The following is a 19,518-nucleotide window of genomic DNA, read 5'->3' on the forward strand; positions in this document are numbered from 1 at the left end:
ATCACAGCACAGTCGCCATTCATTTTGATGAGCACACACCAAATTCAGTGCAAAGCGCACGTTTGCTGCTGGTGTTGTCAATAATCAAGGTATTTTCCTCCAGTGCTTTGAAGTAACGCCTCCGCCGGCATCATCACGTCTCCTCCTTTAAATAGAGTCTTATTATGCAGATTGAAACGCAAGGCAGGTGTTGAAACACTGGATCTGACAGTTAACAAGACTCACACTGCGCGCACCCACAATTATCACCGTCTCCTCGCTGCATACTCAAGCGTGCGTCGACTCGTCGTCCGCGCGCGCCGCCGCCGCCGCCGCCGCGCGTCGCACACGTGGAGATTGGACGCGAACGGATGTTTTCAGGGTGTGGTCGAGCACGAGCCCCGCGAAGCCGACGCGGGTCCAGGACCGGTCACGAACGAGCCGCATTTCAGCCGGCGAATCGGAACGTCACTGGGTTCACGCGCGCACGTGCGTGCGTTCGTGAGGCGCAGCCAATCAGCGGGATTGCTGCTGCTCCCCCTGGGCTACAGCCACAAAAGCTTTTTAGCCTTTAAAACTTTACACGGGGAAAGAAATATCATTTATTATACGCAGCATCAGTCACCGTCTAATCAGCCAACCAATGCATCCAATCAATGCAGTGCACTTTATTGTGTAAATTCTGACAAAAAGAGAAGAGCAATAAAAGGGGCTGTTTTTAGTAGCAATTAAAAAAGGCTGTGTTAGATTTTATTTACTACAAGACTTCCACTTTAAGTATAGAGACTGCAAATCCATAAGATAAGCTGCGCAGCAATTTCTCTAACATCCAGAGAGTGAAGCGTCTCAGCATGGATGCCCTTGATAGAATATCTCCACCACTCCCTCCATCTGTCCATACACATTATTACAATGCTCAGTGTGTACCCTTAACTAGGACATGGCAGCAACATGGTTCCATCTCTGAGTCTGTACACACACACACACAGAGGCACACACACACCGTAACACAACGCACTGAAAGAGCAGATTGTGTTTATAGCTAATTTACTGAGTAGCGGCAGTCACTTTCATTGCTTTATAAAACCACGGTCCTGTAGAGCAATTTAGCGAAATGGCACGCCGAGCGTGACAACTGTGAAGGACTATTTTCACTTTCAAATCATATTCTCATTTGAGGAAAAGGTTACGTGGGTCATATTACAGGAGGCGAAAACAACCTCCAAACACTGTCCTTTGTGAAATAAGGAAATGATCGCCCTGTGTTTCCACCCAGCGTTTTACTGCCTACACACACACACACACACACACACACACACACAGAGCGGTTGAAAGTTGACAGCACAGAAAAACACAGCGCACACGGAATCTGAATCTTGATGGGAAATGCGATCGGACGTCCCATTCCTGACAGTGAGAAATTAAAAAAAACAACTTGACCGGTGAGAATATTAAAGTGGGGGGGGGGCTGTTTTTTTCTGCGTCCAACGTCCGACCAAAAGCCTTTATTAAACTCAAAGGTCAGTGCAGGAGGATAAAGGATGGACAGGAAACTGAGGGTGTGTTGTCGGCTCTATTCAACTGCAAATTATGCTTCTTTCTGCTCTTTGGCTAAATACGATAGCGAGTCACACAACAAAGGGAAAAGGACACAAGGATTCACTTCTATTTTAATCCATTTCCTTTGTATTTCATTGCACATTACTCTCACTCTGTCGTTATATACAATTTGATCAGTACAAATCTCCAGACTGCGAGTGCCAGCATATTCTATTCTCTCTGAAACAATAGGGAGCTTGTTCAGCCCGTGTGTGTATGAACTGAGCGTGTGTTTCTCGGTGCTGCTCGGGCCTAATTGAAGGCGTAGTGAGGATTCTCATTAGTATGGCAGGCACATGGTTCCAGGAGGCAGGTTAGCTAGCTGCTAACCAGACAGGTGGACGGGTCAGGGTGAAGCATGGAGGCTGGAGAGCTTGAGTTCACTGCTTCCTCTTTGTCTGGCCGCAACATCATTCTCATCGTTCCTAACAATTTTTCATTCATTTTATAGGCTATATGGTGTACCTCGTGTTTACAAAGTGTGATTTTCTTTCACCTCCACTATTAAGATACTAGCAAATAAAACTGGACCTGATTTGCAGTAGATTGTAGCCGCATGCTGGAGGACTTTCAGAATAAAGTGCAATCATGAATCAGGAAGTATCCTGCGCTGGGAGCAGAGGAGAGATCTCTCTGATCTTTATCTTAATGGACATCTACCAGTTACAGCTCTGCCAGGCCTCACACAGCTGAATGCTAATTAAAATGAGATAGCAGAAGAATGAGAGCTGATGACTGCCTCTTAGTGCTGTGTTGTACATCCCGGGAACCGTACGATCACATGTTGAGGAGCTGATTATGTTGTGATCCCTTGTCTCGCAACATGATATTATATACTGTTTAATGTGAGACATTTGTGTATACAGACAGTGTATATAGACTGAGAGTCTACCTGTGTGTGTGTGTGTGTGTGTGTGTGTGTGTGTGTGTGTGTGTGTGTGTGTGTGTGTGTGTGTGTGTGTGTGTGCGCTGCCTGCCAGGTAACTGTTAAGGAAGGAAAGAGCTCCCTCTTCTTGTCTGCCTGAGATAAAGGCCAGCAGGTCTAACCAGCGTGCGCCAGGTTTGATGCTTAACGTGGAGCATTTGTTTTTCTTTCTAAATAAATATTCTTTATTAACAAATCACCTGTAGTGACGATTATAATTAGCCAAAGTAGCCGAATTGTCCACATCAAGGGACAGGCGACAGCATTTCATTAACAACATATAATTACTCCTTGAAATAATAAACATAGCGTTTTTGCACTTTTGGACTTTATTATTCTAAATTATGAGCCGCTCATTTAATAACAACCCGTTTGTGCAGTCGCGTTATGAATGTTGTTCGAGCTGTAAACCCGACAACTACAGCGATGATGCAGATATGTCTTTGAGGTTACGTGAATACACCAACATAAAGCCACCTGGCACCCACCTCCCTGTGCGCTGCTTCCCGCCCCCACACCCCACGTCGGGGAGCGCACGAGCCTCCTTCGCTGGCTTCCGCGAACGTACCGCCCCGTCCTCCCGCAGCCAATAGGAGCGCGCACGCGAGGTGACTGGACATCGTATTTTAGAGAAAGATGCACAGGTTTTTAACTGTGAATCTTTAATTTTTTTGTTTTAGCGGATTCTCATATTTGCTTCGCTTGTTACGTGTTTTAGTGTTATAATACTTTTCTACATAGTGCGCGCGCGTGCATCCTCCTTCACGGGACAGCGCCGCAGGTCTTCCACACCCACGGGTTTGCTCTGTTTAGTATTTGGCTCCGGTAGACTCACGCCACCGACACAGCGGCTCATTCATCCTCTCCAGAAGCCGAGCGCGCGCTCACCGTCCTTACCGCCAGCAGCCCGACTCGAGAATGGTCATGGTGAGTAGCCCGGACGTAGCAGGACACGTGCTTTTGTCGCGGTTGCCTGTTTCGTTATTTTCCTCCCGTCCTGCCACCATTTATCGGTATGTTGACTTAGAGCCTAGCTTACGGTGGCGGAGAGACGGGAGGCGGTACAAGAGTGCAACACCTCCCCGCTTTGTTTCCTACCGACCACACCTGCACACGGACAGGTGTGCCCTCGCTGCACGAGTGTTTGTGTGCGTGCATAGCTGCTTTTCGCCCTAATTAGTGCAAATGATGGGCACTAAACAATTTCTATAGTTTTTATAGTTCTAAATATGTGACTATTTTGAGGGGACCTGGGTGAGAATTTGGTTTCTTGTGTGTTTTTACAACTGTAGAAAGGTGTGTGTGTGTGTGTGTATATGTGTGTGTGTGTATGTGTGTGTGTGTATGCGCGCGTGCGTGTAAGGAAAAGAGACAGGAGCATACGCACTCATGTAAACGTACAAGGGATTTTAACATGCACCCAGTAATAGCTAATTTATATACACAGTGCTGCGCAGGCATCCTATTACCATAGTGCCCGAGGCTGCAATCACTCTCCTAGAGCTCCGCTCCGCGCTGCTCTGCCCGGCTCACTCAAGCACAGACCTCAGCGGCGATTGATTGCTTTGCTGGGATTCAGAAAGCCTTTTCTCTGCCAAGCCAGGCTGAGGTTGGCGTGTGCCGACGACGGCTCGGCGCCAGCCAGAGAGCGAAGGTGTTAACGCGGAGGGAAGTGGGGGGGGGGGGGGGGGTGAGGCCAGAGGCTGACAGGCAAGCCAAAAACCCAATCATAGGCTTTAAAAGGAAGGTGTGTGGGGGGAGGGGGGGTGCTGGGCGGGCTCTGACCTTCCAGCTGAGCAGGCGACTGGGCGGGTGGCTGCGGGAAGGAGGGGAGGAGGGAGCGCGGTGGGAGGGGAGAGAGGGGAGGGGAGGGGAGGGGAGGGAGGCTTTGCTGCAGCCCGGCGCTCGCATCCACGCTCACCATTCTCTCCTCAGCATCTGTGGAAGAAGGCAATGCGTGCTCCGTCCGCCTCCGGTGCGCCGCTCTCCGCTCGCTGCTGAGACTCGGGCACAAACAGGAAGCGAGGCAAAGTGAGAGGAAGGGAGGCGGAACGCGCGCGAGACGGTGTCAGAGGAGAGTCACACAGGACGAGGGCAAGACAGAGTAGGGAATTTTCACTGCTGAGGCGTTGCTGTAGCTGTTGTGTGAGGAGAGAGCGCGCGAGACTACGGCCGGCGTCTCCCAAATGGAGTGGAATGGGTTTAAGATGGTAAGAAGAAGCTTACGGACAGCCTGCCACTCATCACACTGCACGTTATTAACCATTGTCTCATTTTGGGCGGTCTGCAGTGCATAGAGTTGGTTGTAGTGGTAGATAAACAGCCAGGGGGTATTATCTTCCTGCAGCGCAGGCAATGCAATGCAGTGGGACTGAGGTTTCCTTTCACAGGGGAGGGGGACGTAGCGTGGGGGTGGGGGGCTGTCAGGGTTTATGGGCAGGATGAGGGATGGAAGGAGGCAGAGACCGATACCGTAAATAGAGGTGTGGAAGCAGGAGCAGGGATAAGGAATGATGGGAAGAGAGAGCGAGGTAGGGTTAAAATGGAGAACAGCACCCATTAAATGTTGGAGCCCCCCTCTCTTTTTTTTTGCCTTTGCACCACTCTAAAATATTTACCTGCTCACAGTACAATAGGAAAGGTGGAACGCACGTTGTTGATGCTGACGGTGACGCTGACGGTAGAACTGGACTTTGGCTGTGATTTTCACACATGAAAAGTAGTCCTCGTTAATTCTGCGTGTCCGGCTGCTTGTGTACACAGTGGGGGTGTGTGTCGTCCATGTGTAATGCCGGAGCTGTGAGAGGATGGAGTAGGTGTGCTGGAGCTGCGCGCATGCCTGGATTACAGCGTGCTGTCTAAGTTTCCGGCTCATTGCTTACGTGTCTTTGTAGGTGTGTGAATTTGTGGATGCACCAGCGTTTGCTCGATTTAGTGTTTGGCTGAATGTGTGAACGTGTGCGTTGGTATGAGGGAAATCATTATAAACTATCATGTTCCTTCTCGGCTGACAGACGCTCTGTAACTTTGCATGCGTATATTCAGGCATCCATCGCATCCCAGCACCACATGTTGACAAAACGTGGCCATATTTGTCCCCCGTGTCCTCTGTACACAGTAAGTCAGAGTTTAGTTCAGTGCTGAAACTGCGTCACCGTTCTGAATACAGCCAGTTCTGCTATTTTGCATTCTCAGTGTATGGGTCTGTTTGCAAAATGGTGCTCCTACTGTCCACAAAGCGGGCTCTTGGAGGTGTTATTCATATGTCGACAAGTAAATGTTTGATTGTTTGTGAGTTGGCTCCTTTCCATTGGATGCAATTAAAATGCTAACTAGAATTAAGGCAACTCCCCAGTTTGTGTCACTACTGACTGTAGCTGGTGGGCTGTCTGAAAACCCAGGCCTGTACCTACAGTAAATGGTGAAGCCTAGGACGGCCACATAAGGAGATGACTGTGAATGAAGGGAAAGTAGATATGATTCAGAAGGAGCTTGGCATCATTAAGGCCACATGCACACGCATTAGTCTTTATCCCCTTGTGGGGTTTTCTACATTGACACACATCTTTAGTATTAGCTATGTGCCTAACCACAAATCAAACCAAGACATAACTGTAATCTAACCTAAAACGGAATCATCGCTCTAAAGTTTAGTGATTTGCGGCACCTGCATCACATCTTGGTCCAAACAGGTGGTACATACACATACAGTATTGCACCAACGCGCATGCACCGATACACACAAACAGGCAGTGGCTCTATTACCCTCCGGCAGAACACGGTGAGCTCCAAGGTTACACATCAATGCTAATAGGGTGGGGTGTGTGAGGAATTTATTAGCTACAGTGGGCAGTCTGCATGTGTGCTCAATGATTTAAAGGCAACTCAAGATCCAAGGAACAAAGATGGGAGTAGGAGCCATGTAGTTCTGAGGATATTATACAGTGGGTCTGTGGAAGAATGACTCACATACAGTACCAGTCGTGAGATAGCCATTAAAAACAGAACATAGTAAGTAACATCCATGTTTCGTTATGTGTCTGTGTCATCGTCTTGGTGTATGTGTGTGTTAGGGTGTATATGAGTAGGGTGAGTCCTATAAACACAAACTAAATGGTTGAAGAAGAGGCGGTTCAGGCAGTGGAACACTGACCCCTTAATCTTCTTTAATTCCAGCGTCAGTATCCAGCACAGTAGATTAAACGCACCTTTAAATGTTGGTGTGCGGTAATTATCAAACTGTGTCAGACAGTTTTTAGGTTTCTGTAATATAAATTGCTAAACTTGATATTTATTACAGAATAACACATAATTTTCTCTCTGTAGCTGCTCTTCTATCAGCGTGTTTTTCTACACAAGTGGTTTGTCATAAAAGTGTACGACCAATTAGAATCATTACATGAATCCTTAGACTGTAGTAGGGTTCATGATGAGGTTGGTTTTTTAGACAGAATAGTGATATCTGAGTCTAAGAGCATTGAGTTGGATCCCACCTGTCTGGTACAGTAGTACTCTCTAGTCTACTGTAGGTTACACCATTTTAAAGTGACATTAACGTTTTTATCTTGTAAAATTGGAATGGAATGTACACAATGTATCTCGAAAGAAGTTCTCGTATGTACAATATTAGCAAATGCTAATGTAGCACGCTGTAACTGAAGAGGTCTACTTGTGGTTAGCACATTGCTGCCATTGTATAAATCAAGTAAAGACCAAATAATTCATCCTGTTTTATGTAAGGTGTGAGGTTTTCCTATTCCTCTGGTGTTTTGTGTGGGTTCACTATGCAGTCTGTCAGAGTTTTCGCAGCGCAGTGTCTGTATAAATATTGCTAAATATTTTATTGTCTTTATATGTCTTTTCCACTTTCATTTAAACAAAAGCTGGATGGAAGCAGTTAATGAGCCAAAAGCCTGTTTGAATAAGAAGCTGCTGTAACAATCTCTGTCCCAATTAGCACGCTTTGGTTTTTAAATATTCCTTTTGTGTGAAGCCTAAACACACATGAAGACTCACAAAACGGTCACGTTGAAAATTTAATAGGCTTCCACAGCGATTTCCTTCATTTATTTAAAATGTTTTTTCCCGTCTCTTTTAAAAACGCTAAAAATCTGAGAGGCATGGCAAGGCATTCTGCTGTGAGGGGAACAGCATTCACAAATACTAGACCTAATTCCTTTGGCAGCAGCTCAAACTGCTACAGACAGACACATAATCAGCTGGGGAGTGTTAGCGCCTCAGCCCACTAGCAAACACAGGACCGAGCCCTTGTTGTGCATTGCTGCTTTTCAGAATAAATATCCGGATAGAAAATACAGTGGGAGAAAAGGTATTCATGTGTATATAGCTCTTTGTTCAGTCAAACGTACAGAAGGAAAGAGGAACGCTGGCTTTCTCAGCTACTTTACTCTTCATTCTTCCTCGATCCTCTCCCCCCCTCGTCTACGCTCTCTCCCTTCCTCCCGCTTTCCTCTCATCCTCCACTGTACCCTGTGTGTTTTGGTATTCATACAGATGTTTGGATTTGAGTGGCAGTTTCTCCTGAGACTGTGCACCAGTGACTGACTCGTCTCATCTGCATTTTGCATCCCAGGAAAAAGAGAACAGAAAGCATCAGAAAGCATCAGCAGGCACACTGGCTGTGTGTGTGTGTGTGTGTGTGTGTGTGTGTGTGTGTGTGTGTGTGTGTGTGTGTGTGTGTGTGTGTGTGTGTGTGTGTGTGTGTGTGTGTGTGTGTGAGAGATAGAGAGAGTGCTGGTGCTGTTGCTGTTTGCTTAAAGGATCTTTCAAGGTCACACTTTCGAGAGGCCTCAACACCTCTGACTTATTAAACATTTATACGTTTCTGTAACCAGCTGAATTATAGATTAAACATGCTACTGAACATGCTACAAAAAGGAACCATTGTGGTTGGTAATAGACACGTAGCGTTGCAAACACACGATCCCGTATGACTACGTTTAGAGAATCTGCGAGGGGCCACTGTTCGATGTTGTAATTCTGGTGCTGATAAACTTCATTTTATACAGACTCTATACAAATTGCGAGCAGCAGAGAGATGCATGCTATCTGATGGCTGCCAGCTGCCAGATGAAAACGCTGTTGTGGAATTTTCTATGGTAATCAGCCTCTATATGTTGTCTCCCTAGCACATGCCACAGCAAATGAGCAGATATAGTCTCCTATGGGCATTTTCAATTACTGCGCACTGTACAGCAGCAGGGGGGATTAATCTGCTCGTTTGAATGCATGCCACACTTAACAGTTTAGCTGCTGTGCCGCAGGCCTCATCTTTTAGCTGTGGTGGTATACGTTCACGCTTTGTGTCTCACTCTTCCCTCATCCTGCTGCAGTACGAGCCATCTCTGATTGCACCACTCTCGCATTAAGTTACACCAAGATTAGATTTTCACAGATGATGGAATCAATATAATTTCTTATAAAGTCAAACTCCAAATTGATTCTGTAATGACAAGTAAAAAGCAACTATACAAAACTGAGTGAAATTGTTAGCAGTTTGAAATTAGTTTTAAAAGATATATTTTTTTTTCCAGTTTTTCCAGTGTAAGGTTTGCTGTTGGCAAATATTTCAATAACTCCAGGCTCATGACTACACAACAAACCAAAAATTCAAGATACCTAGTAGGTGCTTGCTAAAAATGAAACAATCTCATATTTTATAATGTCACACAGTATGAGAGGAATGGCAAAAGATTTGTCAGAGGGTCATATATAGAGTTTGTCTCTATCAGTGATTTAGTAACCTCTACATCTACATGTAGTTCCTGTACTTTCAGGTTATTTATTGCCTCCATCAAACAGTTTACTCATTAAGACAGATGATGGACGGCTGCCCTTTTCCCTTACAGCTATTTGATTAGACTGAGACCGAATCAATAACCAGATTAGCTGGGCATGGACACACACACACACACACACACACACACACACACACACACACACACACACACACACACACACACACACACACACACACACGGCTGTAGAATGAATTCTACAGTACAATAGGCTGGTGGTGTTTGTGTGATATTTAGCTTTGTGCTTTTTCTGCAAGGCAGTACACACACACACACACACACACACACACACACACTGTGCTGTGTGAGAGATGCAGCTGATGGGGGGAAATGGTGATTAGATTAGGAAGAGCTCTGACTCTATTTAGCAGCCAGGCCAGTGTTCCTCTCTCCTCCTTGTTCTCTGTGTACAGTAAGTGCTCTGCTGTAGGTTTTCGTCTTATCATATGCCTCCAGGCTGTTTATAACTTTTTAAATACCTGTTCTACAAAACCAATATTACCACTTCCAGCCTTAAACCAGTTTTCAGTAGACGTCCTCGTGTGAATTAGGCTGAAAATGTATGTGAATCAGAAAAGCTTACCAATCTCATTTGTTATTCTGACCTCGTAGATTTAAGGCCTCTTTTACATCCAATAAGCACACACGATACTAAAGCCGGCGAGAACCTGCTCTTGTATTGTTGCTGTAACATGACACTGCTGAATTGCTTATATTCGACCTGATCCATGCAGGTGGGAGCAGTAATGATAAATAGTTGGGTATTTGTGTTGAGTGAACGTGTGTGCATTTTCCTATAGGTTTGTTTATATACAGTACTAGTATATGCAGGTTTATTTTAGTGCAGTTTGCTAAAGATAGGAGACAGAATTACTGAAATGGCTGCTTGCCTGCGCAGGTGCGTGGCCACATTCACCTGCCAGCTACTTGTGGAGGCGGTGTCCTCTCTTATGACACATGGTGCTGACTCAGACGGATCAGCCTTCCTGCGCGTCCTCCACCCTCTGTCCTGGGCCGGCTTAAAGCCACTTCCGGTCCCAAAAAATTAGCACTGCATGGAGACACAAGACAGCAGTTCTGCAGACTCTTGCAGTGTCACTCACATTTTTTCAGAGGTCAGAGAGGAAATAAATATAACCGCGTGAGAGCTTGATAAACGTGCTTGTTTTATGGAAAAGGAAGGCAGCAAGCCAACACAGAAAGTACCCTCATGGGGAGATTCAACCTTTTATATTACGTTTAGTGACAGACATAATGCTGGCCTCCTGTCTCTTGTGCTTTGTTTTTATTTTTCATCTTTTTATTTTTAGTGTGTAGTTTTGCCATGTTTCCATCCACTCTTTATTTCCTGAATGGGCCGTACACCATGGATGGATAGAAACCAACCCCTCTAAAACCTTTAACCGCAGTAATGACTTTTAATTAATAGAATCCCATATTGGGGATGAGTTGAAGATTTAGCGACTTTAATCCACCAAAATGTCCAGGCAGGGGGCCGTGACAGTGATCACTCCAATTCACACACAGGGATTACAGCTGGACAGACAGTAATGGATGGAAGACACGTCTTACTGATTCGCTGCAGCCGCTAGAGTGGTGTCTGGCAAGCTGTTGATGGGAGTCAGAGAGTAACTATTGTTCATATGAAGGCAATGTACTGACTTGCAGCTGGTTGGAAATAGGGGTCGGGGGCATTCACGGACTATTCTTTGGACGTAAAAGCTGTGACGAGTACCTGAGAGGTCAGACCGGGGCTGGGACTGGCAGACGGGGACTTGCTCTGTCAGGCCCAGTGCTCCAGGCCTCAACCAAACAGCTAGGCAGGTGTCCAGCTGATCTCACACCCCCACAAGGGAGGAACTGCAGAGCTCCAGTCACTAGAGCTGCACAAATTGAAGTGTCATCTCCAGAGTCAAGATGCTCACCAATTTTCTGCATGCGTTGGTGCAGAGTTGGGATTCAGCCAGTGGACAAATGGCTCCGGTTCCGCCTACAGTTTGGCTGAGTAAAGGACACTGTGGTGTGTGTGTGAGAGATGTATGTGTGTGTGTGTGTATAGAGCACTGCAGGTCCTTGAAGTCATTGTCCTTGAAGGATGCCATCTCTTTTGATTTTGAGCTTCATAGTTTTACATAATACGAAGAGTTACATCTGAAATACAAAATTACAATGCTAAACATGACCAAATCATTGTTGTATTGAAGTTGGTGTACAGAGATTTCATTTGTCCAACCCACAATAGTTAAGCCCCTCGCTGTGAAACTTAAATCTTATTATTATGTAGATCCTATGTGACACACCCTTTGGCAATTGGCCGAATCCTGTTATCTCCTGACCTCTGACCTTACACAAATATGTGCCGTTCACCCAAGGGCTGTGAGGGAGTGTGTGGGAAAACTGCATCGATCTGAATGAAAGACTCCAGCATCACAAGGAGAATAAAGAAAGGAGGAAAAGTCGGGCCAAAGTTAAATGGAAAAATTGCTTATGTACACGTCTCGCACATTCTGGAACATTTATTATTCCGAGTCACACAGAGAGAAAAGCGGTGAAGGATAGAAGAAAAGAAGAATCCATTTGGCAAAGTAGATGCAGATCGATAAGACTGGAGGCAGGCAGGCCAGAGTGCAACAGAGGAGGGGTGTCGCTGTGTGTGTGTGTGTGTGTGTGTGTGTGTGTGTGTGTGTGTGTGTGTGTGTGTGTGTGTGTGTGTGTGTGTGTGTGTGTGTGTGTGTGTGTGTGTGTGTGTGTGTGTGTGTGTGTGTGTGTGTGTCTGACATATCTGCGAGTGTGCATGCGTGCATGAGGCGTCCCAGATTACTTTCCTCGATTGATCCGGCCCAGCATCCGTCTGACCTGCAGGACATTTCAGAGTTTGGAAGAGGCTGGCGGAGGTGATGAGAGAGCTAGGTCAAAAGGAAGAGCAGAGGAGAGAAGGAAAATAAAGATCAATAGCGCAGAGACCGTTACAGGGAACTGACTGGTGGAGAAGCGGAGATAGTCAACTTGTATTAATCTCCTCGCGTGTCAATCAGCTTTATAGAAATTCTGATTATATCGTTTTAGGGTAATGAGTAGGAGTGTCAGCATGACTTTAATAGCATCAGGTGTAGCTAGTCTGTTGTTGTACGAAGCGGACAAATGAGGCAAATTGTGAGTAGTACTTCACCTGACATAAATTAGATTTAGGTAATGATGTGTTATCCTATTCACTAATGTGACAAAATCTCAAACAAGCTGTGTTATTAACGTGAACACAAGATGCATATAGCATAAGGAATTCACTAATGATATCTGAAGCAAATGCTGAGGCGATGTCTAACAAGTCAGATGGTTGCATGCTGGCTTCATTTTGTAGCTGCCAGGCAGTGTGTCTGTCAGTGGAGGGATCCTGCAGCATACTGTCTACTCCGCAGTCTCCACAGCCTCCATCCATCCTGGCCAAGTCAGTGTAAATTGACTGTCTAAGCACTGTAAGAGAAGGGGAGGCTGCATGGGGGCAGCCGAGTGAGGTGGTGAAGCAGCAGAGGAAAGGCAGCAGTGAAAAGGACAGTCTGTAGGACAGAAGCTTACTGGTCGTCTACGTTTTGGTGTGTGCTCAGACGGGACATACTGTAGAACTATGGACAAGGACAATGCCGTAATGTGTTGTGCTTGTCAGAATTGAATAATGCTGTAGAGAAAGGAGTGTGTGAGTACACAGCCTGTGCCTTTGGTACAGTGTTTCCCCAAAGCAAATGTAATGTATATTCCCCTTCCTGCCTGTAGACAGATAAAGTTGCTTCACTTTGACTGCAGCATCCAGACACGAGTGGCCAGGAGCCCAAGGAGACAGGAAGCACTTTTGTGGCATCAAATATTAATGGCGTTATAGAGTGTATTGATTATATAATACGTTTTCCCAGCATCTGAGCACTGACTGAAATATATTCCCTTAATAATTAAAATTGCATCCATGAGTGGTTTTTCATATCAGTGGTTGGTGAACGTAATTGCATTGCAGCCTTATTCCACTGTTATTTGAGATTTTATCACATGATGCGCGTCGCATGCGGTGTGTGTTCACATGACAAATGCAAAAGCAGTGAGGATATGAGGAAAGATGAAAACGTGCGTGTTTTGTGTGTGTGTGTGTGTTGTGCCTGAGACTTATCGAATGGTTGAGCATTAAATATTGAGCACCGAGCAGTGTCTCGAAAATGGGAAGCAGCGACTTAAACGCACTTCTAAGAAATGTAATACTTATTTCGCTGACACTGCATCGCACATTAGCCTCTGGAATTTGTTGGGGACTCATATACATCCGCTTGCTGCTTTTTACATTTTGATCACCACATTTTTACATGACAAACACGGCGCCGTCTGCCTGCTGCAGCGCACCATCCACCTCCACACCCACCTAGCATGTAATATACGTAATGTATGTTACAGCATGGGTGAAAAATGCTTTGATGTTTCACCTCTGCCTAACATTTCCTTTTTTCAGGATAGCCTTTCCACATTACAGTTAATGGATGACTCAAGCTCCTGTAACATTACTTTACAGTGTACTGCTGTACTGTATGGCGACCTACCATTATTACTAGTGTGTGCACCTTAGCCCCTGGGGTGTAGCTGTCCCTGTCCCTGCCACCGTCCACTTGTGGCTCTTTCCAGCTGTTATAAATAAACCCGCATGAAGTCTCACCCAGCTGGGTTCTTAAACACTGTGTTACATAGAATATTATACAGGCATTATTGAACACTAGCCCGTTGGTCTTCACCAGGCTAAAACAAAGGTGGCTCTCAACTTGATATTTCCACACGATCAGCCCCAAAATACCTTCATATTCATTACCTGTCAGCAAGTAGATATATGCCTTGTCCTTCTATTCTTTGACCTCTCTGCTCTCTGCATCTCCTTTTTCCATTTCGAGCTGACAGTTCACTCTCATTTAGACCTCCATTATGCATTCCTGCCTAAGTTTACAAGACACATTGACAACAGAACATGTACAGACTTCCTCTTTTCTCCCCCATTCTGCCTCTCTCATTCTTTGAAATATTGGAAGTGTCTTCCCTATTATTCAGCTCTTGCCTTTCTTCCTCCTTCCATCTGATCTCTCACTCCCCCTCTTCATCTCTCCAGTAGTAAATGAAGTCAGAGGTCATCCCTCCTCTCTTACTCCTCTCCTGCTAAATTGGCTCCTTGTAGCATCTGTAGATAGCTGCAGGCATTTAAGCCCCCTGCTCCAGAGAGCTAGTGAACAGACTTCCTGCTCATTTGTGGCATTTCTGTCTCTTCAACCACAGGCTTGTTTACCCACAGAGAGCAAGAGGGAAACCCTCATTATAAACTCTGCCAAGGTCATTGCAGTCACAGCACCAATCTGTTGGCTTCAGCACACAGACACAGTTATATTCAGTGCCTATTAAGGTAGATATTATAAGATCTTAAATAATAACGTTGTTACTCTAAATAAATATTTATTTAATAATTCAAACTCTTTAATTTATCATTTGTAAAGCCACCAGTGACAAACTATTCATCTCCAACAGGCCTAAAAACAGCTCCTGAGCCACCTGCCTTTGTTTTAGTTTGATGGGTGACATGACCGAAAAGGTGCTTTTTCTAGTGAGTTGCCATTTCACCCCCCACCCCCACTCCCTAAACCCCACTACCTTGTGAAGTGAGTGTGTGATGATGACGGTGGGCTGTGCACCCTCCCTCCCTGTGCTCCGCTCCATAGGGGTCGACAGAGACACAGTGGCGTCAGGCAGAGCTCCCACAGCTCCAGGGCTGGGCAGAGAAGGGATTGCTGACACAGCCAAAGATGGTAAGGAGACGACTGCTGCCAAATGGATGACCCAGCCATCTTACACACCCATCACCTAACACCAACTGTTACTGTAATGTGTTTGAATAAGTATGGTGGTGATGCTGCTGCTGACTGAGACGGCTGTAAGTGGAGCAGCCGTTGATCGAGGGGGCGATAGACATACAGTACGGTAGGAGGGAGGACACGGGTAGAGAAGTTGTGCAGGGATGAGTGAAAAGCGATGCTTAGCTGCTGCCATGTTTATCTTTTGTATATTGATGTTATAGCATCTTAAGTGCAAGCCAACTGTGCAGTTTATCCATCATTAATACACAGTAAAAATTAATGTAGCTGTGGAACTGAAAATTTACTTTCCTGCACACACTTACGGTTTTCATTGTTGTAATTGTTTCTCTTTCTCTCTCTCTCTCTCTCTCTCTCTCTCTCTCTCGCTCTCTCTCTCTCCTGAGAGCGCAAGCATGGTTTCGATTTTCAGAATAACCGGCCCCTCCCATGCTCTTTGCTTTAGCAATTGAATTGCATGAGTCAATTCAAATTGATGTTTCTTTGCTGAGATGCCAGTTTTGAGAATAACCCCAGATATCACTATGGTTTTCACACCGTCTCATATGCTTCTGTCTATTGTATGTATGCATTGTCCTGTAGCCGGACACCAGTGCTAGTGCTGCCAGGTACTTAGACTAAGTAGCATTCTGACATGTGAGCAAAAGAAACTGCATCTTGAGGCTGAGAGGGCTGTGAGTTGTACTAAGTCAGCAGGACGTGCAGTTTGTTTTGTCCACAGCACTAGGCCCCACAGTGGGAGAGTAGGGACAGCAAAAGCATTCGCAACCAACATGAAGTGGACTGCTGAGCGGCACAAATGCTGGTGAGCTGGAATGAGGAGAGGAATATAATTGGCCACTGGGACTCGGCAGGTCCCTGTTAATTAGAGGCAGCCATTTTGGTGTAAAAACTCCTCAGAAAATGTCCCATGGAGTTGAAAGTCTCTCAGACAGAATGGAGCACAGCAGGGAATGTAAACAGATTTAATAAGGCCCTCTCCAATCAACTCTGTTATGGCTAGATACTATTCTCTCATTCAACTCCATCTCCCTCTCTCTCTCTCTTTCTCTCACTCAGTCTCTGCATCTCTGTTTTCTGTAGAGTGGTGAGTGAGCAGGGAAGGATACTGTCAAAATAACGATTTGCATGCAGCTCTCATCTTGAGAGCTTTTAGATATCTCCCTGTCTGTTTGTTTTCTGCTGTGGGCTTGGGCCATTGTTCTCTCTCTGTATGCATGTCTCTGTGTGTGGATGTTTGGATACGTACTCTTCCACCCACTGCAGATACCACAGAGTGTGAATGCATAAAAGTGTGTACATGCATGGGTGTGTGTAAAATGAGAGGATGGCAGCAGATGTAAGATTGACATTTAGCAGCTGCTCACTTCGACAGAGAAAAAGAAAAACACTGAAATGCATTCTAACGCTAAAGACCCAACTCAAACCAGAGAAAGGACAGAGGTACAACTTATGCATATAGTGATTTACTGTTACTATTCTTAACAGCAATAACCATTTCTAATAATTATACTTTTAAGTCAGCAATTTAAACGTGGCATGCTTCACTATATTGACATTTACATTTAAAGACATATTACTATGAAATGTATTATGTTAAATAAATCCAGTAGTGATTGTTTGGAAACTAAAGAGTTATTTGCCCAGTGTTTTGATTTAACTTCTCTTGGGTTCACAGATGAAAGTAAAGTGATTAGAGCCACGCTGTACATGAATTGTACACGTCTAAAATGGGTTTTGAAAACTATTTCTGGACAAACTGTGAAATTTTTAAGTTCTGCTTTGAGATATATTATTAGAACACAGGTCCAGTCGTCTGAGCATCCAGAAATAGAGCGAAACACTGCTCGTGTGCCGTTTCTCCTTTGCTAAAACCAGCCCTATTTCCAAGTGCAGCCTGTCTGCGTGTACCTTAGGATAGTTAAAAATAGACCCAGAGCTGAATGGTTGAACAGGGGAAAGGAAGAGATCTGAGTAATGACTTTAAAAATTTGATTGAGTCAGATTAGAGAATATTTGCGTCTTAATTTAGGTTGCAGCATGTTGGTACTTGGGTAGCAGCATGATGGAAACTTCTCAAATGGAAGTAGACAGGCTTTTCCTGTGGTCTTTCTATACTTAATGATGCCTATTTGCAGAATGTGAATAACTGTGTAAGGCATCACAATGCATACAGTATACTAGTATGGAAGTTACACTCACTTGTAATTAATGTAAGGAAAAACCGAACAAAGTCAACATGTTATCATTCATGTCCTGTTCTTATCAAGGCTGAATTTTCTCTGTATTCCTCAACATTCCTAATTCAGTTTTAGCGTTTCACTACTTTGTGATTTATGTGTTCTTTACACCCCCCCTTCCCACACACGCACACACACACACACACACACACACACACACACACACACACACACACACACACGCACACAACTACAACAATAGCCATTAAAGCAATCAAACAAAGGATATTTATGAAACTTATGAATAATTTTACCTCCCATGTTGCTTTTGTAGTGGAATAATGTTCAATTATTGTTCAATGTTCTGATAGAAGGTACCGACTACTTCCCTCCTCCTACTTTGGATTCTCACTTCTTGTCACCTTTTTTTAGCGTTTTTCACACTTGCATCAAGCTCACAGTTGCTTTTTTAACACTTTGATCCTGAGATGCTTTGTGAAACCTGATATGAAAATGCAAAGATCTCAGTCGCAGCAGCAGCATCAGCGCTCAGATAGCTAGCTAAAGGGCTGCCCCTGCTCCTGCCTCCCACAAACCTCAGCAGCTATCAGAGAACTATGTAGCGATGTCTCTTACTGTCTTCATGAATATTTATGTGCTTTTCCTTGATGTGTGTCTAGTGTTTGTCATATACACACACACACACACACACACACACACACACACACACACACACACACACACACACACAGAGTATATACAGTATATCCTTTGTGGTGTGTTTATTTAAATTATGTAAAGTGTATGCACTGTATGTTTCAATAGGTCTGATTTTATGTTAAGGTGCAGCAGTTGTTTTCATTATGACAGACATTCATTAGACAGATAGAGTGTTTCTGAATAATTTAATAATTTGTTGTATAATATGAATATAAATAATTTAAGCCAGCCTTCTTTGATCACTGTAGAATTTACTTTTCACCATAGTTTTTTTGCTCACATTTAAAAAAATACATGAAAATTATATATATATATATATATATAAATTATATATATAATATATATATATATATATATATATATATAGATATATATATATATATATATATATATATATATATATATATATATATATAAATTATATATATAATATATAACTGTGTGTAACTATTACAACCGTTGTTACATATAAATGACTCTACATTTCTAATAATAATAATAAGTCCTTTGTTGATAGTTTTTGTCCCCATCTTTCTCTTTTTCATTTTTTTCACCGTGCCACAGATTATCAGTAACATGGAGGCTCCAGTGACAAATGGCCCCAGCGGCGGAGGGAGCACAGCCAACGGGCCGACTACCAACAGCCGTGGCTGCCCCTCGCCCATGCAGACTGGCCCCACAAACGACGACAGCAAGACCAACCTCATTGTCAACTACCTGCCCCAGAACATGACTCAAGAGGAGTTCCGCAGCCTGTTCGGTAGCATCGGCGAGATCGAGTCCTGCAAGCTGGTTCGTGACAAGATCACAGGTACAGAAGTCCGACCGTCGTGCCGTGTTGTGTTACTGCTGCTTGTCCAATCATTTGCATAGGAGCTGGAACGATACCCTTTTTACTACAGCATCTGGCCTTAGTTTAAATCTACTCATACTGTACGCAGTTGCAAATTCAACATTCCACTTGTTGATATTTTTTAACAATCCAAATGTTAATTTACATTTTGTTTTTGTTTTGCTGTCAGAATCTTTTTGCCGCAGTTGCTGTTGCAGTCAAATGGTAAATGGTAGGAATAATAACATTGTTGCTAAGGGACAACAGACATAATAGAGCCGACAGCTTACGTGACTGTGTACACGCTGCTTGAAGATCAAAGCTAGGTGTAGCCACAGTCTGGCCATTTTAATAAATCACAACATGGGTGTACATGTACATACGTCCGGTATTGTTTAAAACAGTTGAAGTAATCAAAAGGAATTGGAGAACAAGGAGAAATCCATCTCTGCCAACTGTGTTCATGCACTTCGACTCAGCAGCGCAGCAAAGTGCCACATGTTCTCCAGAGGTGTTTAAATTAAGCAGCACTTCGTAGTGCTAATCATGGCTGTAATCTGGGCGTAGTGGCTGTGTGGGTGGC

General features: G+C 44.4%; 1 protein-coding gene across 11 annotated transcripts in view; it reads left to right on the plus strand.

Annotated features, from left to right (window-relative positions):
* Positions 1-19,518, plus strand: part of elavl4 (ELAV like neuron-specific RNA binding protein 4) — a 63,779-nt gene that overhangs the window by 12,035 nt on the left and 32,226 nt on the right. For 6 of the 11 annotated variants that reach the window (XM_055508200.1, XM_055508199.1, XM_055508198.1 and 3 more), the window contains exons 2-3: positions 15,051-15,137; positions 18,668-18,914. In XM_055508200.1, the coding sequence (XP_055364175.1) occupies positions 15,051-15,137; positions 18,668-18,914 (334 nt within the window). Of the gene's footprint in view, positions 1-2,759; positions 3,431-4,394; positions 4,714-15,050; positions 15,138-18,667; positions 18,915-19,518 lie in introns of those variants that run through there. The other 5 variants (XM_055508202.1, XM_055508201.1, XM_055508205.1 and 2 more) reach the window with 5 other exon arrangements.

The sequence above is a fragment of the Betta splendens genome, chromosome 4 (assembly GCF_900634795.4).
Source record: "Betta splendens chromosome 4, fBetSpl5.4, whole genome shotgun sequence".
Lineage (NCBI taxonomy): Eukaryota > Metazoa > Chordata > Actinopteri > Anabantiformes > Osphronemidae > Betta > Betta splendens.